The following is a 15,599-nucleotide window of genomic DNA, read 5'->3' as shown; positions in this document are numbered from 1 at the left end:
GAAACACGTTCTTGGACCCAGCGGGGGTGAATGGGGTGTTCAAGGAGTTTTGCAGTTGGCTGTATGAGTCGGAGCTCTCAGCTGGGGTGGAGGGATGAGGAAGTTTTTCGAAGAGTTGGAGTTTCTGAAGGTGGAGGACGGGTTAGTCCCGATCAGGATTGTAGAAGTAGTAAAGGGATTGGGGGCCATGCAGTCGGGCGTGGCCCCGGGACCAGACGGCTACCCAGTGGAATTTTTCAAGAGGTTTTTTGGGATGTTGAGCCCGCTGCTAATGAGGGCATTTAATGAGGCAAGGGAGCAGGGTGTTCTTCCCCCAACAATGTCGCGGACTTCGACTCTTTGATCCTGACGCGGGAGAAGGACCCAGAGCAAAGCGGGTCATACAGGCCAATCTCCCTACTGAATGTTGATGCCAAATTGCTGGCCAAAATTCTAGCCTTGAGCATAGAGGACTGTGTTCTGGAGGTGATAGGGGAAGACCAGACTGGGTTTGTCAAAGGCAGGAAGTTAACGGCCAACGTTAGAAGGCTCTTTTAACGTAATCATGATGCCCTCCGAGAAGAGGGAGGAGGAGGTAGTGGCTGCTATGAAAGCGGAGAAGGCCTTTGACCGGATGGAGTGGAATTATCTGTGGAAGATCCTGGGACGGTTTGGGTTTGGGCAGGGCTTTATTGACTGGGTTTGGTTGCTGTACCAGGCACCGGTGGTGAGTGTGCAGATGAACTGGGTGAGTTTGGGCTACTTTAGACTGCACCGGGGGACAAGGCAGGGATGTCCCCTCTCCCCACTGTTGTTTGCCTTGACTATAGAGCCATTGGCGATGGCGCTGAGAGCGTCAAAGGACTGGAAGGGTCTGGGGGGCGGGGGGCACAGGGTCTTGTTATATGCAGACAACCTATACCTGTATATTTCTGACCCGTTAGGGGAGATGGGAGAGATTATGCGGATCTTAAGGGAATTTGGCCGGTTCTTGGGGTCCAAATTGAACATGGGTAAGAGCGAGGTTTTTGTGATCCAGGCGAGGGGGCAGGAGGGGAGGCTGGGGGAGTTGCCGTTTAAAGTGGTGGGAGGGAGTTTTCAGTACTTGGGTAGCCAGGTGGCACGGGGATGGGCACAGGTGCATGAATTAAATCTGGCCCGGTTAGTTGAGTAAATGAAGGAGGACTTCCGGAGGTGGGACATGCTCCCGTTGTCACTGGCAGGGACGGTTCAGACCGTAGAAATGACGATTCTCCCGAGATTTTTGTTTGTTTTCCAGTGCCTCACTATTTTTATACCAAAGGCCTTTTTTAAGCGGGTGAATAGGGTGATCTTTGGGTTTGTGTGGGGGGGTAAAACCCCGTGAGTAAAGGAAATGCTGCTGGAGCGGAGCCGAGGTGGGGAGGAAGGGTTGGCATTGCCGAACTTTAGTAACAACTACTGGGTGGCAAATATAGCCATGATCAGGAAGTGGGTAGTGGGGGAGGAGTTGGTGTGGGAGCGGGTAGAGGCAACCGTGTTTAAGGGCATTGGTAACAGCTCCTCTGCCATTCTCGCCAGCCCGCTACTCCACAAGCCCAGTGGTAGTGGCGGCTCTGAGAGTTTGGGGGCAGTGGCGGAAGCATATGGGATTGGAGGGAGCATCTGCTCCAATTTGTGGTAATCAGCGGTTTGTTCCGGGGAGGATGGATGGATGAGGAGGTTTGGAAGCGGCAGAGAGCAGGGATTGAGAGGCTGGGAGATCTGTTTATTGATGGGAGCTTTCCCTATTTGGAGGATCTGGAAGAGGAGTTTGAATTGCAGGGAGGGAATGGATTTCTTTATCTGCAGGTGATGGATTTTGCGCGAAGGCAGGTTTCGACTTTTCCGCTTCTACCTTCACAGGGGATACAGGACAAGGTAGGCTCTCGAACGGGAGTGAGGGAGGGGAAGGTATCGGAGATCTATTAAGAACTTTTGGAGTGGGAGGAAACACAGATAGGTGAGCTAAAGCGTAAATGGGAAGATGAGTTGGGAAAGGAGTTCGAGTCGGTCTGTGGGAGGATGCTCTGAGCAGAGTCAACACGTCCTCATCATGTGCCAGGCTCAGCCTGATACAATTCAAGGTGGTACACCGGACACACATGACGGTGGCCCGGATGAGTAGGTTTTTTGGGGTGGTGTGAGGTGTTCAGGAGGGCCGCAAATTATGTCCACATGTTTTGGGCATGTCTGAAGCTTGGGGCATTCTGGCAGGGATTTGTGGATGTCATGTCCACGGTATTAAAGACAAGGGTGGCACCGAGTCCAGAGGTGGCGATTTTTGGAGTGGCAGATGACCCGGGAATCCAGGGGTCGAGAGAAGTCGACGTTTTGGCCTTTGCCTCCTTGGTAGCCCGGAGACGGACCTTATTATCGTGGAGGGACTCGAAGCCCTCGAAATCGGGGGTCTGGGTTAGCGACCTGGCCGGGTTTCTCAGGCTTGAGAAAATTAAGTTCACCCTGAGAGGATCAATGTTAAGGTTTGTGCGGAGGTGGCAGCCGTTTAGCGATTTCTTCGGGGAAAACTAAACTGTCAGCAGATTCAATTGGGGGCGGGTGGGTGGGGGGGGGGGGGGGGGGGCGGTTAGAGAGTAAGGGGGGGCAGGGGAAGTTAGGTTATTTTTGTTTGGCTTCGGTGGGAACAGTGAGAGATGGAGGGGGGTGTTACGCACTGACTATGTTTACATTTGTATTTGTATTTTTTTTTGTTCTAAAACCACCATAAATGCCTTAATAAAATGTTTGTTTAAAAAACAATGATTCAGGGACAGAATTTTGGATTTCCGCTGTGAAAACTGAATCTGATTGAACTTGGCCTGACTGATTACTTCACTGTTTAACCCCTAGGTCGGAGACTTTGCCATCCTACTCAGGGCAGGATTCGACCGATGGAGTGCGGCAAAAATGCAGCTGACAACTGCCTTTGGAGGGGTGCTCGGGGCCTGCTTCGCCATGTGTGCACAGTCTCCAGAAGGAGCAGGTACTGATACACCTGCTTGGTGTCAGTGAGAAACGTGGCAATGCTGTGGGGAGAAGAAAGAGATAATCTCATTATTCGTAATTTTGTTTGAGTCTCAAACACGGCCCAACGTTGAGCTGTGTGATCCATCTCTATTCTCCCGCTCGATTTTACACTCCCCCCATCTCCCCCTGCTTACATTCTCCAATCCCTTTCTGTTTTCCTCCATCCCATTCGAATCATCCAACCTCCAACTCCATCTCCTTACCCCCATCCACCCACTAATCCCCCATGGCGATCCCTCCCCCACCCGAAGTTCCCCTGGGTTGCCTCACCGTCACAAACTCCATACCCCTGGCTAACCTCACCTCCACGTACTTTACTATGTAAAGTTAAAGTGCATGGGAGTGTGTGTAGTGTCTTGAGATGGATAAAAAGGTGGTTAGCAGACAGGAAGCAAAAGGCTGGAATGAATGGGTCTTTTTCAATTGGCAGGGTTGACGAGTGGGGTACCACAGAAATCTGTGCTAGTGCCCCAACTGTTCACATTTTCTATTAGTGATTTGGGTGAGGGAACTAAATATATTATCTCCAAATTTGCAGATGATACAAAGTTGGATGGGAGGGTGAGCTGTGAGGAGGATGCAGAGATGCTTCAGTGTGATTTTAACAGGCTGTGTGAATGGGCATATGTTTGGCTGATGCAGTAAAACGTGGATAAATGTGAGGTTATACGCTTCAGTAGCAAAAATAGGAAGACAGATTATTAATTGTTTGGGTGTAAATTGAGAGTGGTGGATACTCATCGAGACCTTTGGTGTCCTCATGCATCAGTCGCTGAAAGTAAGCGTGCAGGCAGTAAAGAAGACAAATGGTATGTTGGCCTTCATAACGAAAGGATTTGAGTACAGGAATAGGGATGTTATCTTAGTGTCGTCTGCAAACTTGGGACACATTGCCCTTGGTCCCCAACTCCAAATCATCTATGTAAATTGTGAACAGTTGTGGGCCCAACACTGATCCCTGAGGGACACCACTAGCTACTGATTGCCAACCAGAGAAACAGTCCTAGGAAACAGCCTGGGAAACCTTTGCTGCACTCGCTCCATAACAAGAACATCCTTCCTCAGATAAGGACACCAAAACTGCACTCAGTATTCCTGCTTTGTGGCCCCACCAATGCCTTATACAATTGCAGTAAAACATCCCTATTCCTGTACTCAAATCCTTTCGGTCATACATCCCCGGCATCTACGAGGGACGCCATCCCCGGCTGAGGGGCTGGTTGCTGGGCGACAGGGGCTACCCATTGCGATCGTGGCTGATGACGCCTATATGGAGGCCACGCAATGAGGCGGAGAACCGCTACAATGATGCCCATGTAGCGACAAGGGGAGTGGTAGAGAGGTGCTTTGGCGTGCTGAAGATGTGTTTCAGGTGCATGGACCTCTCTGGGGGCGCCCTCCAGTATCGGTCAGATAGGGTCGGCCGCATCATTGTGGTGTGCTGCGTCCTTCACAATATAGCCCAGCAGAGGGACGATGTGCCGCAGGCAGAGGACGGCGGAGTGGAGGAGCAGCAGGAAGAGGCGCAGTCCTCCCCAGATGAGGGGGATGGGGGCAATGGTCAGGGCAGACGGGCTAGACATGGGTGGGTGGCTGTCCACCGTTCAGGCTGATAGACGCCCGCTTCACTGACTAGGGGGCGTGGGAATCGGGTAGTATGGCCACAGACCGCACACCATGGCAACAGCCGACCACCCACCCAGCACCCTCAACCCCCTCCCCAACCCCACCCGCATGCACACCACCCCCCCCATTGCCGATCCACCTGCGGCACAACGGCCGGGCTCTCACAGTTGCGGGTGGACGCGTGTCTATTGCAGGCCATGGAGGATGATGACAACCCGCCCTGTGATGAGCTCCTGGCTCCACATCGTTGGACTATGTCTGACCCATGGCCACAGTACCACCATCCACCCGGACCATCCCTGCATGCGGCTGTGACACTGCTGCGCACGGTCCCGTCCTCTGCCCGGGGAGGATGTTGATGGCGGCCCAGGGGGAAGGGGGCAGACTCACCTGGGGCTGAGGTAAGACCACCCCTCACACACACACTTGCCGCTCAACGTACATGACACCCCCGCACGCTTTGGACAGAGCACAAAGGCAGCTTCTGTAGGTGTAACATTGACTTTAATAACCAAAGGAGTTCATGCACGTGCCCTAGCCCCTAAAACTCATCTGTGCCCTGCACCCGTGCCAACTTACTCAGTGTCTAATTGTTTGGCCTTATGGGCCCTTTGACTACGTCTACGTGGTTCCCCAGACGGTACAGCAGAACTGGAGGTGGACTCCTGTGATTCCTGCCCTCTGACACAGGATCCCTTTGGCGCCCGTTTCCTGGGGTGTCCTGGCCTAGATGGGCCAGGTTGCGGCCCGGGCGACTGGGATGGCGAGCTGCCAGCCTGTCCTGTCCCGTTGCCCACCCGATGCACCTGGGACGGAAGGGGGGGGGGGGGTCCGAGGTATCGCGGTGTTCGGGACCTCCCCTACAGGGGGAGCCGGGACGGACCACACCACCTCCTCCTCCCTCTGGGTGCCGGATTGGCCCCCAGGCCTCTACATGGGTGGGGGATGCGAACGGACTGGCCATCCGAAGCCCCCCCCGACATCTGGCGCTGCCAGTCCTGGAGGCCCGTGCTGGTATCGACAGGGGGTCTGCAGGTTTGCAGCCATGGAGCCCAGGGGGTTGGCAAATCCTGTCTGTGACTGTGCGACACCGGCTAGCACATGGGCAATGGCGGCGATGCCCTCAACGATGGCCTGCTGAGGACTGGGCCATTGCCTGCTGGGACTGAGTCCATGGCACTTTGGGGTGGCGGTTCATCTCCACCCATCCAATCTGTGTCACTGTCCTGTATTTCAGTTTCCTGGGTAGGGGTGTCCTGGGTTGTGGTTTCGTGGCTCGGCTGTGACGGGGGCTTGTGGCTGCCCCTCTCGTCGCTGGGTGGCATACGCCTGCGTCGCCGCACCCGCACGCGACAGGTGCGTCGTCTCCCTGTTGCTCCAGGTCTCTCCGTCTCCCGTGGTCTCCGCGGGGCATCATGCGGGCGTCGCGTGCCAGAGGGTCCGGGTCTCTCCGTCTCCCGTGGTCTCCGTGAGGCATCATGCGGGTGTCGCGTGCCAGATGGTCCGGGTCTCTCCGTCTCCCGTGGTCTCCGCGGGGCATCATGCGGGCGTCGCGTGCCAGAGGGTCCGGGTCTCTCCGTCTCCCGTGGTCTCCGAGGGGCATTTTGCGGGCGGGTCTGCATCTGCGGGGATGGGTGCCTCGACATTTGCTCCTGCGATACACAATGAAGCATGCATGGTTAGACACGCAGGCGGTGATCAGGTGATATGGGGGAGGGGGGATATGGGGACGGGCTGTCGGTGGCTCACTTGCTGGTGTGCCCCCGACCTCTGCATCGGCAACCGCCATCCAGTTCCAGGGCCCTTTCCTCTGTTCGGTCAGTGGCCTCTCATCAGCTGGGCCTCCTCCAGTGCTCACATGCTCCCTGATGTGTGCGCTCTTCTCCTGTGGGGGGTGGCGGGTGGGGGGAGGGGGGGGGTGTGGCAGGGGTAAAAGGCAACAGTGTTAGACAGGTATATGAATGCACGCCATCGGTTGCACCTGTATTCCAGAGGTTAAGGTTAGGGCTGGATTCACTTGGGGATATGGGGGAGGGGGATGTTGGGGGGGATATGGGGGAGGGGGGGATATGGAGGAGGGGGGTATGGGGGAGAGGGGATATGGAGGAAGGGGGTTTATGGGGGTGGGGGATATGGGGACGGGCTGTCGGTGGCTCACTTGCTGGTGTGCCCCCCGACCTCTGCATCAGCAACCTCCCGGTCCTCAGGTCCGCCAGCCAGTTCCAGGGACCTTTCCTCGTGTACGGTCAGTGGCCTCTCATCAGCTGGGCCTCCTCCAGTCCTCACATGCTCCCTGATGTGTGCGCGCTTCTCCTGTGGGGTGGGGGGGGGGTAAAAGGCAACAGTATTTAGACAGGTATATGAATGCACGCCATCGGTTGCGCGTGCATTGCAGAGGTTAAGGTTAGGGCTGGATTCACTTGGGGATATGGGGGATGGCGGCTATGGGGAGGGGGATATGGGGGAGGGGGGATATGGGGGAGGGGGGTTTATGCGGGAGGGGCTTTATGGGGAGGGGCGTTTATGGGGGATATCGGGCAGGGAGGGGGGGGGGAGGCTCACCCTGGCTGCTCTGACGAGGTCGTTCACCTTATTGTGGCACTGGGTGCCTGTCCGTGGTGTCAGAGCCACAGCACTGACGGCCTCTGCCACCTCCCTCCAGAGACGCCGGCTGTGGCGTGGGACCTCCCTCTTCTGCTCCACTGCGTCAGGAGCGTCTCGATGTCGCGGGACTGGAACCTCGGGGCTGAGCGGCAGGCGGTCATCCGGTCGGGTTTTCTGGTCGGGTGGGGGGAGCAAGCGCCTCTTTTGAGCCGTCACGCCGTGCGGCGTGCATGATGCCGAATGGCGTGAATGACGCCGCATGGCATGAACCACGTGAGCCAGCGCGAATAGCGGCACGCCACTGCTAGCCCATTCCGGGCTGGAGAATTAGCGACGTTTGGGGCGGTGGGAGATGCAAGTGTGATTCGTGCCGTTTTTGTGGCGCCGGTCGGCGGACATCGCGCCGATATCGGAGAATCCCGCCCCATGGCACCTTTTGGGACTTAAGTGAGGAGAACTTTCTTCACCCAGAGTGGTAAATCTGTTGAATTCGCTACCACAGAAAGTAATTGAGGCCAAAACATGTAATTTCTTTTCTTTAATATTTCTATTCTCCTTTTTCACATTTTTCTCCCAAATTTACACCCACAACAAGAAGCAGTAACGACTACAATGTCAATCCCCATACCAACAACAACAATCCCATCCGCATGTTAATATAAACAAATAACAGAAAGGAATCGAATCACCCACAGTCACCACGAACACACAGTCGTTGTCCTCCAAACACCATCCCCCCCCCCCGCAATGTTCGATGTAATCCAATTCTTGAAAGTGCATAATGAATAACGCCGATGAATTAGAGAACTCCTCCATCCTTCCCCTCAGTTCAAACTTAACTTTCCCCCCGCCACAGCCAGGGCACAGGGTGGAGAGATTGATCTCCATCCCAACAGGATCAACGAGGCGAAGGCTACAACATCTGCCTCAGCACCCGTTTCCAACCCCAGTTGGTCCGACACCCCGAATATGGCCTCCCGAGGGCCCGGTCCAGTTTCACGTGCACCACTTTAGAGATTACCCTAAAAACCTCCTTCCAGTAATCCTCCAGCTTTGGACAGGACCAAAGCATATGAACGTGGTTTGCAGGCCCCCCCATCCTCGCCCTTGTGAGGTGAACTCCAGCCCATACTTCGCTCCCAGCTCCTTCAATCCTGCAAACCGATCCCCAAGAAACAAATCTTTTAGTCTCTTAATCCCCTTCTCCCATCTCCGAAAATTTCTATCCACTTCCTGGCTCAAATCTGTGGTTCCCCCGAATCGGCATTTCTCTTGGCCCTGCCCCCCAACCCGAAGTATTGACTGCCTCGAAATTCTCAACAAAGCTGTTACTACCGGACTCCCTGAGTATTTCCCCGGCCATTCCTGATTCCTTTTTCTTTTTTCCTTCTCTTTATTTTCCCACCTTGGGAGGGTTTGATTTATTTGTTGCTTATATTGTCAGGTGGGCCGTTGTTTGAAGTGGTGGGAGAATGGGATCGCTGTGTTGATAAGGGGATTGACATTGTATTTTTACAGTTTACTGTTTGTTGGTGGGGTGTAAATTCTGAAGAAAATGTGAAAATGGAGAATAAAATATATATTTTTAAAAGTACCCGCATTCTACCCAGTCAAACGCTTTCTCGGCGTCCAATGCCACAACCACCTGTTTCCTTCCCCTCTGCCGGTGCCATAGCCACGTTCAATACCCTCCTAAAGTTCGAAACAGCTGCCTCCCTCTCACAAACCCCGTCTCATCTTCCTCTATCACCTTTGGGAGGTACCTTCACCAATACCTTTGCGTCCACGTTTAAAAGTGACATGGGCCAATACGACCCACACTCCATCAAATCCTTGGGCGCGATTCTCCGACCCCCCACCGGGTCGGAGAATCGCTGGGGGCTGGCGTGAATCCCGCCCCTGCCATGTCCCCGAATTCTCCGCCACCGGAGATTCGCGGGGGGCGGGAATCATGCCGCGCCGGTCGGTGGGCCCACCCCCGGCGATTCTCCGGTCCCGCGATGGCCGAAGTCCCGCCGCTGTCAACCCACGCCAGCCGGCGTGGATTGAACCACCTTTCGAACGGCGGGACCAGGCGGCGCAGGCGGGCTCCGGGGTCCTGGGGGGGGGGGCACGGGGCGATATGGCCTCGGGGTGCCCCCACGGTGGCCTGGCCTGCAATCGGGGGCCCACCAATCTGCGGGCGGGCCTGTGCCGTGGGGGCACTCTTTTCCTTCCGGCTTCGCCGTGGTCTTCACTATGGCGGAGGCGGAAGAGACCCCCTCCACTGCGCATGCGCGGGGATGCCATGAGCGGCCGCTGACGCTCACGCGCATGCGCCGCCCGGCAAAGTAATTTCCGCGCCAGCTGGCGGGGACCCAAAGACCTTTCCCGCCAGCCAGCGGGGCGGAAATCACTCCGGCGCGGGCCTAGCCCCTCAAGGCGAGGGCTCAGCCCCTCAAGATGCGGAGAATTCCACACCTTTGGGGCGGGCGCGATGCCGGACTGATTCACGCCGTTTTTGGCGGCGGTCGGCGGACATCGCGCCGGTTGCGGAGAATCCCGCCCCTTATCTTTGTTAAGCAACAGGGAAATCGATGCCTGCCCCAAAGTTTGTGGCAGCACCCCCTTCCCCATCCCCACCATCAGCAGTGCCAGTTTAAAACGTAATTTCAAGAAGGGATTAAATATAGCTCTTGGAGCTAAAGGGATCAAAGGATATGGGAGGAAGACGGGCTCAAGGTATTGAACTTGATGATCAGCCATGATCATAATTAACCGTTAAGCAGCATCGAAGGGCCGAATGGCCTCCTCCTGCTTCTATTTTTGATTTGTTTTTATTTATGTTTACCCCCTCCCCGTGAGGAAGGGTAAAGTCGCCATCGATGACCACAGGCTGCTTTCCCCTTTGAGGGGGAGAGCTGACTGGTGGTGGTTTAACCTGAGGATCACCCACGCCTCGGGCAAGGGGCAAGGTTGAGAAGGCAGTGCCGTCATGAATAACCTCACACGATAAGGGAATTGATAACGCGGTTGCTCTCGTCGCTCTGCATCATGGACTAGCTGTCTATCTACGTGAGCTAAAACGGACCACAATGTAACCCCATGCCCACCCCCCACCTTCTGACATTCCCTTCCCTTCTCCACCGGCCCGCCCTCCCTCCAGTTACTTCTCTGACGCTCCTGCCTCTTCCCTTTATCCCCCTCCCCTGGCCACCGGCCCACTCTCCTGCCCCCTCAGTCCACCCCCTCTCCGTCTCTGACGCGCCCGCCCTCCCCTCCCCCTCCGTCTCTGACGCGCCCCAGCCCTCCCTCCCCCTCCGTCTCTGACGCGCGCCGCCCTCCCTCCCCCTCCGTCTCTGACGCACCCGCCCTCCTCCCCCTCCGTCTCTGACGCGCCCCGCCCTCCCTCCCCCTCCGTCTCTGACGCGGCCCGCCCCTCCCTCCCCCTCCGTCTCTGACGCGCCCGCCCTCCCTCCCCCTCCGTCTCTGATGCGCCCGCCCTCCCTCCCCCTCCGTCTCTGACGCGCCCGCCCTCCCTCCCCCTCCGTCTCTGACGCGCCCGCCCTCCCTCCCCTCCGTCTCTGACGCGCCCGCCCACCCTCCCCCTCCTTCTCTGACGCGCCCGCCTCCACCCTCCCCCTCCTTCTCTGACGCGCCCGCCCACCACCCTCCCCCTCCTTCTCTGACGCGCCCCGCCCACCCTCCCCCCTCCTTCTCTGACGCGCCCACCCTCCCTCCCCTCCGTCTCTGATGCGGCCGACCTCCCTCCCCCTCCGTCTCTGACGCGCCCACCCTCCCTCCCTCCCCCTCCGTCTCTGACGCGCCCGCCCACCCCTCCCCCTCCGTCTCTGACGCGCCCGCCCACCCTCCCCCTCCGTCTCTGACAGCGCCCCGCCCACCCTCCCCCTCCGTCTCTGACGCGCCCGCCCACCCTCCCCCTCCGTCTCTGACGCGCCCGCCCACCCTCCCCCTCCGTCTCTGACGCGCCCGCCCCACCCTCCCCCTCCGTCTCTGACGCGCCCGCCCACCCTCCCCCCTCCGTCTCTGACGCGCCCGCCACCCCTCCCCCTCCGTCTCTGACGCGCCCGCCCTCCCTCCTCCTCCGTCTCTGACGCCGCCCGCCCTCCCTCCCCTCCGTCTCTGACGCGCCCGCCCCTCCTCCCCCTCCGTCTCTGATGCGGCCGCCCTCCCTCCCCCTCCGTCTCTGACGCGCCCACCCTCCCTCCCTCCCCCTCCTTCTCTGACGCGCCCGCCCTCCCTCCCCTCCGTCTCTGACGCGCCCGCCCTCCCTCCTTCCTCCCGTCTCTGACGCGCCCGCCCTCCCTCCCCCTCCGTCTCTGACCGCGCCCGCCCTCCCTCCCCCCTCCGTCTCTGACGCGCCCCGCCCTCCCTCCCCCTCCGTCTCTGACGCGCCCCGCCCTCCCTCCCCCTCCGTCTCTGACCGCGCCCGCCCTCCCTCCCCCTCCGTCTCTGACGCGCCCGCCCTCCCTCCCCCTCCGTCTCTGACGCGCCCGCCCCTCCCTCCCCCTCCGTCTCTGACGCGCCCGCCCTCCCTCCCCCTCCCCCTCCGTCTCTGACGCGCCCGCCCTCCCTCCCCCCTCCCCCCTCCGTCTCTGACGCGCCCGCCCTCCCTCCCCCTCCCCCTCCGTCTCTGACGCGCCCGCCTCCCTCCCCCTCCCCCTCCGTCTCTGACGCGCCCGCCTCCCTCCCCCTCCCCCTCCGTCTCTGACGCGCCCGCCCTCCCTCCCCCTCCCCCTCCGTCTCTGACGCGCCCGCCCTCCCTCCCCCTCCCCCTCCGTCTCTGACGCGCCCGCCCTCCCTCCCCCTCCCCCTCCGTCTCTGACGCACCAGCCTCCCTCCCCCTCCGTCTCTGACGCGCCCCGCCCTCCCTCCCCCTCCGTCTCTGACGCGGCCCGCCCTCCCTCCCCCTCCGTCTCTGACGCGCCCGCCCCTCCCTCCCCCTCCGTCTCTGACGCGCCCGCCTCCCTCCCCCTCCGTCTCTGACGCGCCCGCCCTCCCTCCCCCTCCGTCTCTGACGCGCCCGCCCTCCCTCCCCCCTCCGTCTCTGACGCGCCCGCCCTCCCTCCCCCTCCCCCTCCGTCTCTGACGCGCCCGCCCTCCCCTCCCCTCCCCTCCGTCTCTGACGCGCCCGCCCTCCCTCCCCCTCCCCCTCCGTCTCTGACGCGCCCGCCCTCCCTCCCCCTCCCCCTCCGTCTCTTGACGCGCCCGCCCTCCCTCCCCCTCCCCTCCGTCTCTGACGCACCAGCCCTCCCTCCCCCTCCGTCTCTGACGCGCTCCGCCCTCCCTCCCCCTCCGTCTCTCCTCCCCCTCTGACGCGCCCGCCCTCCCTCCCTCCTCTGATGCGCCCGCCCTCCCTCCCCTCCTCTGATGCGCCCGCCCTCCCTCCCCCTCCGTCTCTGACGCGCCCGCGCCCTCCCTCCCCCTCCGTCTCTGACGCTCCCTCCCCCCTCCCCCTCCCGTCTCTGACGCGCCCGCCCTCCCTCCCCCCTCCGTCTCTGACGCGCCCGCCCTCCCTCCCCTCCGTCTCTGACGCGCCCGCCCTCCCTCCCCCTCCGTCTCTGACGCGCCCGCCCTCCCTCCCCCTCCGTCTCTGACGCGCCCGCCCTCCCTCCCCCTCCGTCTCTGACGCGCCCGCCCTCCCTCCCCCTCCGTCTCTGACGCGCCCGCCCTCCCTCCCCCTCCGTCTCTGATGCGCCCGCCCTCGCCTCCCCTCCGTCTCTGACGCGCCCGCCCTCCTCCCCCTCCGTCTCTGGACGCGCCCGCCCTCCCTCCCCTCCGTCTCTGACGCGCCCGCCCACCCTCCCCCTCCTTCTCTGACGCGCCCGCCCACCCTCCCCCTCCTTCTCTGACGCGCCCGGCCCACCCTCCCCCTCCTTCTCTGACGCGCCCACCCTCCCTCCCCCTCCGTCTCTGATGCGGCCGACCTCCCCCCCCTCCGTCTCTGACGCGCGCCACCCTCCCTCCCTCCCCCTCCGTCTCTGACGCGCCCGCCCACCCTCCCCCTCCGTCTCTGACTCGCCCGCCCACCCTCCCCCTCCGTCTCTGACGCGCCCCAGCCCACCCTCCCCCTCCGTCTCTGACGCGCCCGCCCACCCTCCCCCTCCGTCTCTGACGCGCCCGCCCACCCTCCCCCTCCGTCTCTGACGCGCCCGCCACCCTCCCCTCCGTCTCTGACGCGCCCGCCCTCCCTCCTCCTCCGTCTCTGACGCGCCCGCCCTCCCTCCCCCTCCGTCTCTGACGCGCCCCGCCCTCCCTCCCCTCCGTCTCTGATGCGGGCCGCCCTCCCTCCCCCCTCCGTCTCTGACGCGCCCACGCCTCCCTCCTCCCCCTCCTTCTCTGACGCGCCCCGCCCTCCCTCCCCTCCGTCTCTGACGCGCCCGCCCTCCCTCCTCCTCCGTCTCTGACGCGCCCGCTCCCTCCCTCCCCCTCCGTCTCTGACGCGCCCGCCCCTCCCTCCCCCTCCGTCTCTGACGCGCCCGCCCTCCCTCCCCCTCCCCCTCCGTCTCTGACGCGCCCGCCTCTCCTCCCCCTCCCCCTCCGTCTCTGACGCGCCCCGCCCTCCTCCCCCTCCCCCTCCGTCTCTGAGCGCGCCCGCCCTCCTCCCCCTCCCCTCCGTCTCTGACGCGCCCGCCCTCCCTCCCCCTCCCCTCCCGTCTCTGACGCACCAGCCCTCCCTCCCCCTCCGTCTCTGACGCGCTCCGCCCTCCCTCCCCCTCCGTCTCTGACGCGCCCGCCCTCCCTCCCCCTCCGTCTCTGACGCGCCCGCCCTCCCTCCCCCTCCGTCTCTGACGCGCCCGCCCTCCCTCCCCCTCCGTCTCTGACGCGCCCGCCCCTCCCTCCCCTCCGTCTCTGACGCGCCCGCCCTCCCTCCCCCTCCGTCTCTGACGCGCCCGCCCTCCCTCCCCCTCCGTCTCTGACGCGCCCGCCCTCCACCTCCCCCTCCCCCTCCGTCTCTGACGCGCCCGCCCTCCCTCCCCCTCCCCCTCCGTCTCTGACGCGCCCGCCCTCCCTCCCCCTCCCCTCCGTCTCTGACGCGCCCGCCCTCCCTCCCCCTCCCCCTCCGTCTCTGACGCGCCCGCCCTCCCTCCCCTCCCCCTCCGTCTCTGACGCACCAGCCCTCCCTCCCCCTCCGTCTCTGACGCGCCCGCCCCTCCCTCCCCCTCCCGTCTCTCCTCCCCCTCTGACGCGCCCGCCCTCCCTCCCCTCCTCTGATGCGCCCGCCCTCCCTCCCCTCCTCTGATGCGCCCGCCCTCCCTCCCCCTCCGTCTCTGACGCGCCCCGCTCCTCCCTCCCCCTCCGTCTCTGACGCTCCCTCCCCCTCCCCCTCCGTCTCTGACCGCGCCCGCCCTCCCTCCCCCTCCGTCTCTGACGCGCCCGCCCTCCCTCCCCCTCTCGTCTCTGATGCGCCCCGCCCTCCCTCCCCTCCGTCTCTGATGCGCCCGCCCTCCCTCCCCCTCCGTCCCTGATGCGCCCGCCCTCCCTCCCCCTCCGTCTCTGACGCGCCCGCCCTCCCTCCCCCTCCTTCTCTGATGCGTCCGCCCTCCCTCCCCCTCCTTCATTGACGCGCCCGCCCTCCCTCCCCCTCCTTCTCTGACGCGCCCGCCCTCCCTCCCCCCTCCTTCTCTGACGCGCACCGCCCTCCCTCCCCCTCCGTCTCTGACGCGCCCGCCCTCCCTCCCCCTCGTCTCTGACGCGCCCGCCCTCCCTCCCCCTCCGTCTCTGACGCGCCCGCCCTCCCTCCCCCTCCGTCTCTGACGCGCTCCGCCCTCATTCCCTCCGTCTCTGACGTGCCCGCCCTCCCTCCCCCCTCCGTCTCTGACGCGCCCGCCCTCCCTCCCCCTCCGTCTCTGACGCGCCCGCCCTCCCTCCCCCCTCCTTCTCTGACGTGCCCGCCCTCCCTCCCCCCTCCGTCTCTGACGTGCCCGCCCTTCCCTCCCCCTCCGTCTCTGACGCGCCCGCCCTCCTCCCCCTCCGTCTCTGACGCGCCCGCCCTCCCTCCCCCTCCGTCTCTGACGCGCCCGCCCTCCCTCCCCCTCCGTCTCTGACGCGCCCGCCCTCCCTCCCTCCCCTCCGTCTCTGACGCGCCCGCCCTCGGCCTCCCCCTCCGTCTCTGACGCGCCCCGCCCTCCCTCCCCCTCCGTCTCTGACGCGCCCGCCCTCCCTCTCCCCTCCGTCTCTGACGCGCCCGCCCTCCCTCCCCCTCCGTCTCTGACGCGCCCGCCCTCCCTCCCCCCTCCGTCTCTGACGCGCCCGCCCCTCCCCTCCACCCCTCCGTCTCTGACGGCCCCCGCCCTCCCTCCCCCTCCGTCTCTGACGCGCCCGGCCCTCTCCTCCCTCCGTCT

The 15,599-nt window shown here is 62.6% G+C and overlaps 1 protein-coding gene across 2 annotated transcripts in view; it reads left to right on the top strand.

Annotated features, from left to right (window-relative positions):
* Window positions 1-3,024, top strand: part of LOC140430941 (zinc transporter ZIP13-like) — a 56,986-nt gene extending 53,962 nt beyond the window's left edge. For both annotated transcript variants that reach the window (XM_072518772.1, XM_072518771.1), the window contains one exon: window positions 2,848-3,024. In XM_072518772.1, coding sequence (XP_072374873.1) covers window positions 2,848-3,009 — 162 coding nt within the window. In that variant the 3' untranslated portion in view covers window positions 3,010-3,024. The remainder of the gene's footprint in view (window positions 1-2,847) is intronic.
* The last annotated feature ends 12,575 nt before the right edge of the window (window positions 3,025-15,599 follow it).

This window comes from Scyliorhinus torazame, chromosome 10 (assembly GCF_047496885.1).
Source record: "Scyliorhinus torazame isolate Kashiwa2021f chromosome 10, sScyTor2.1, whole genome shotgun sequence".
NCBI lineage: Eukaryota > Metazoa > Chordata > Chondrichthyes > Carcharhiniformes > Scyliorhinidae > Scyliorhinus > Scyliorhinus torazame.
This window is presented reverse-complemented; position numbering and strand designations above follow the sequence as displayed.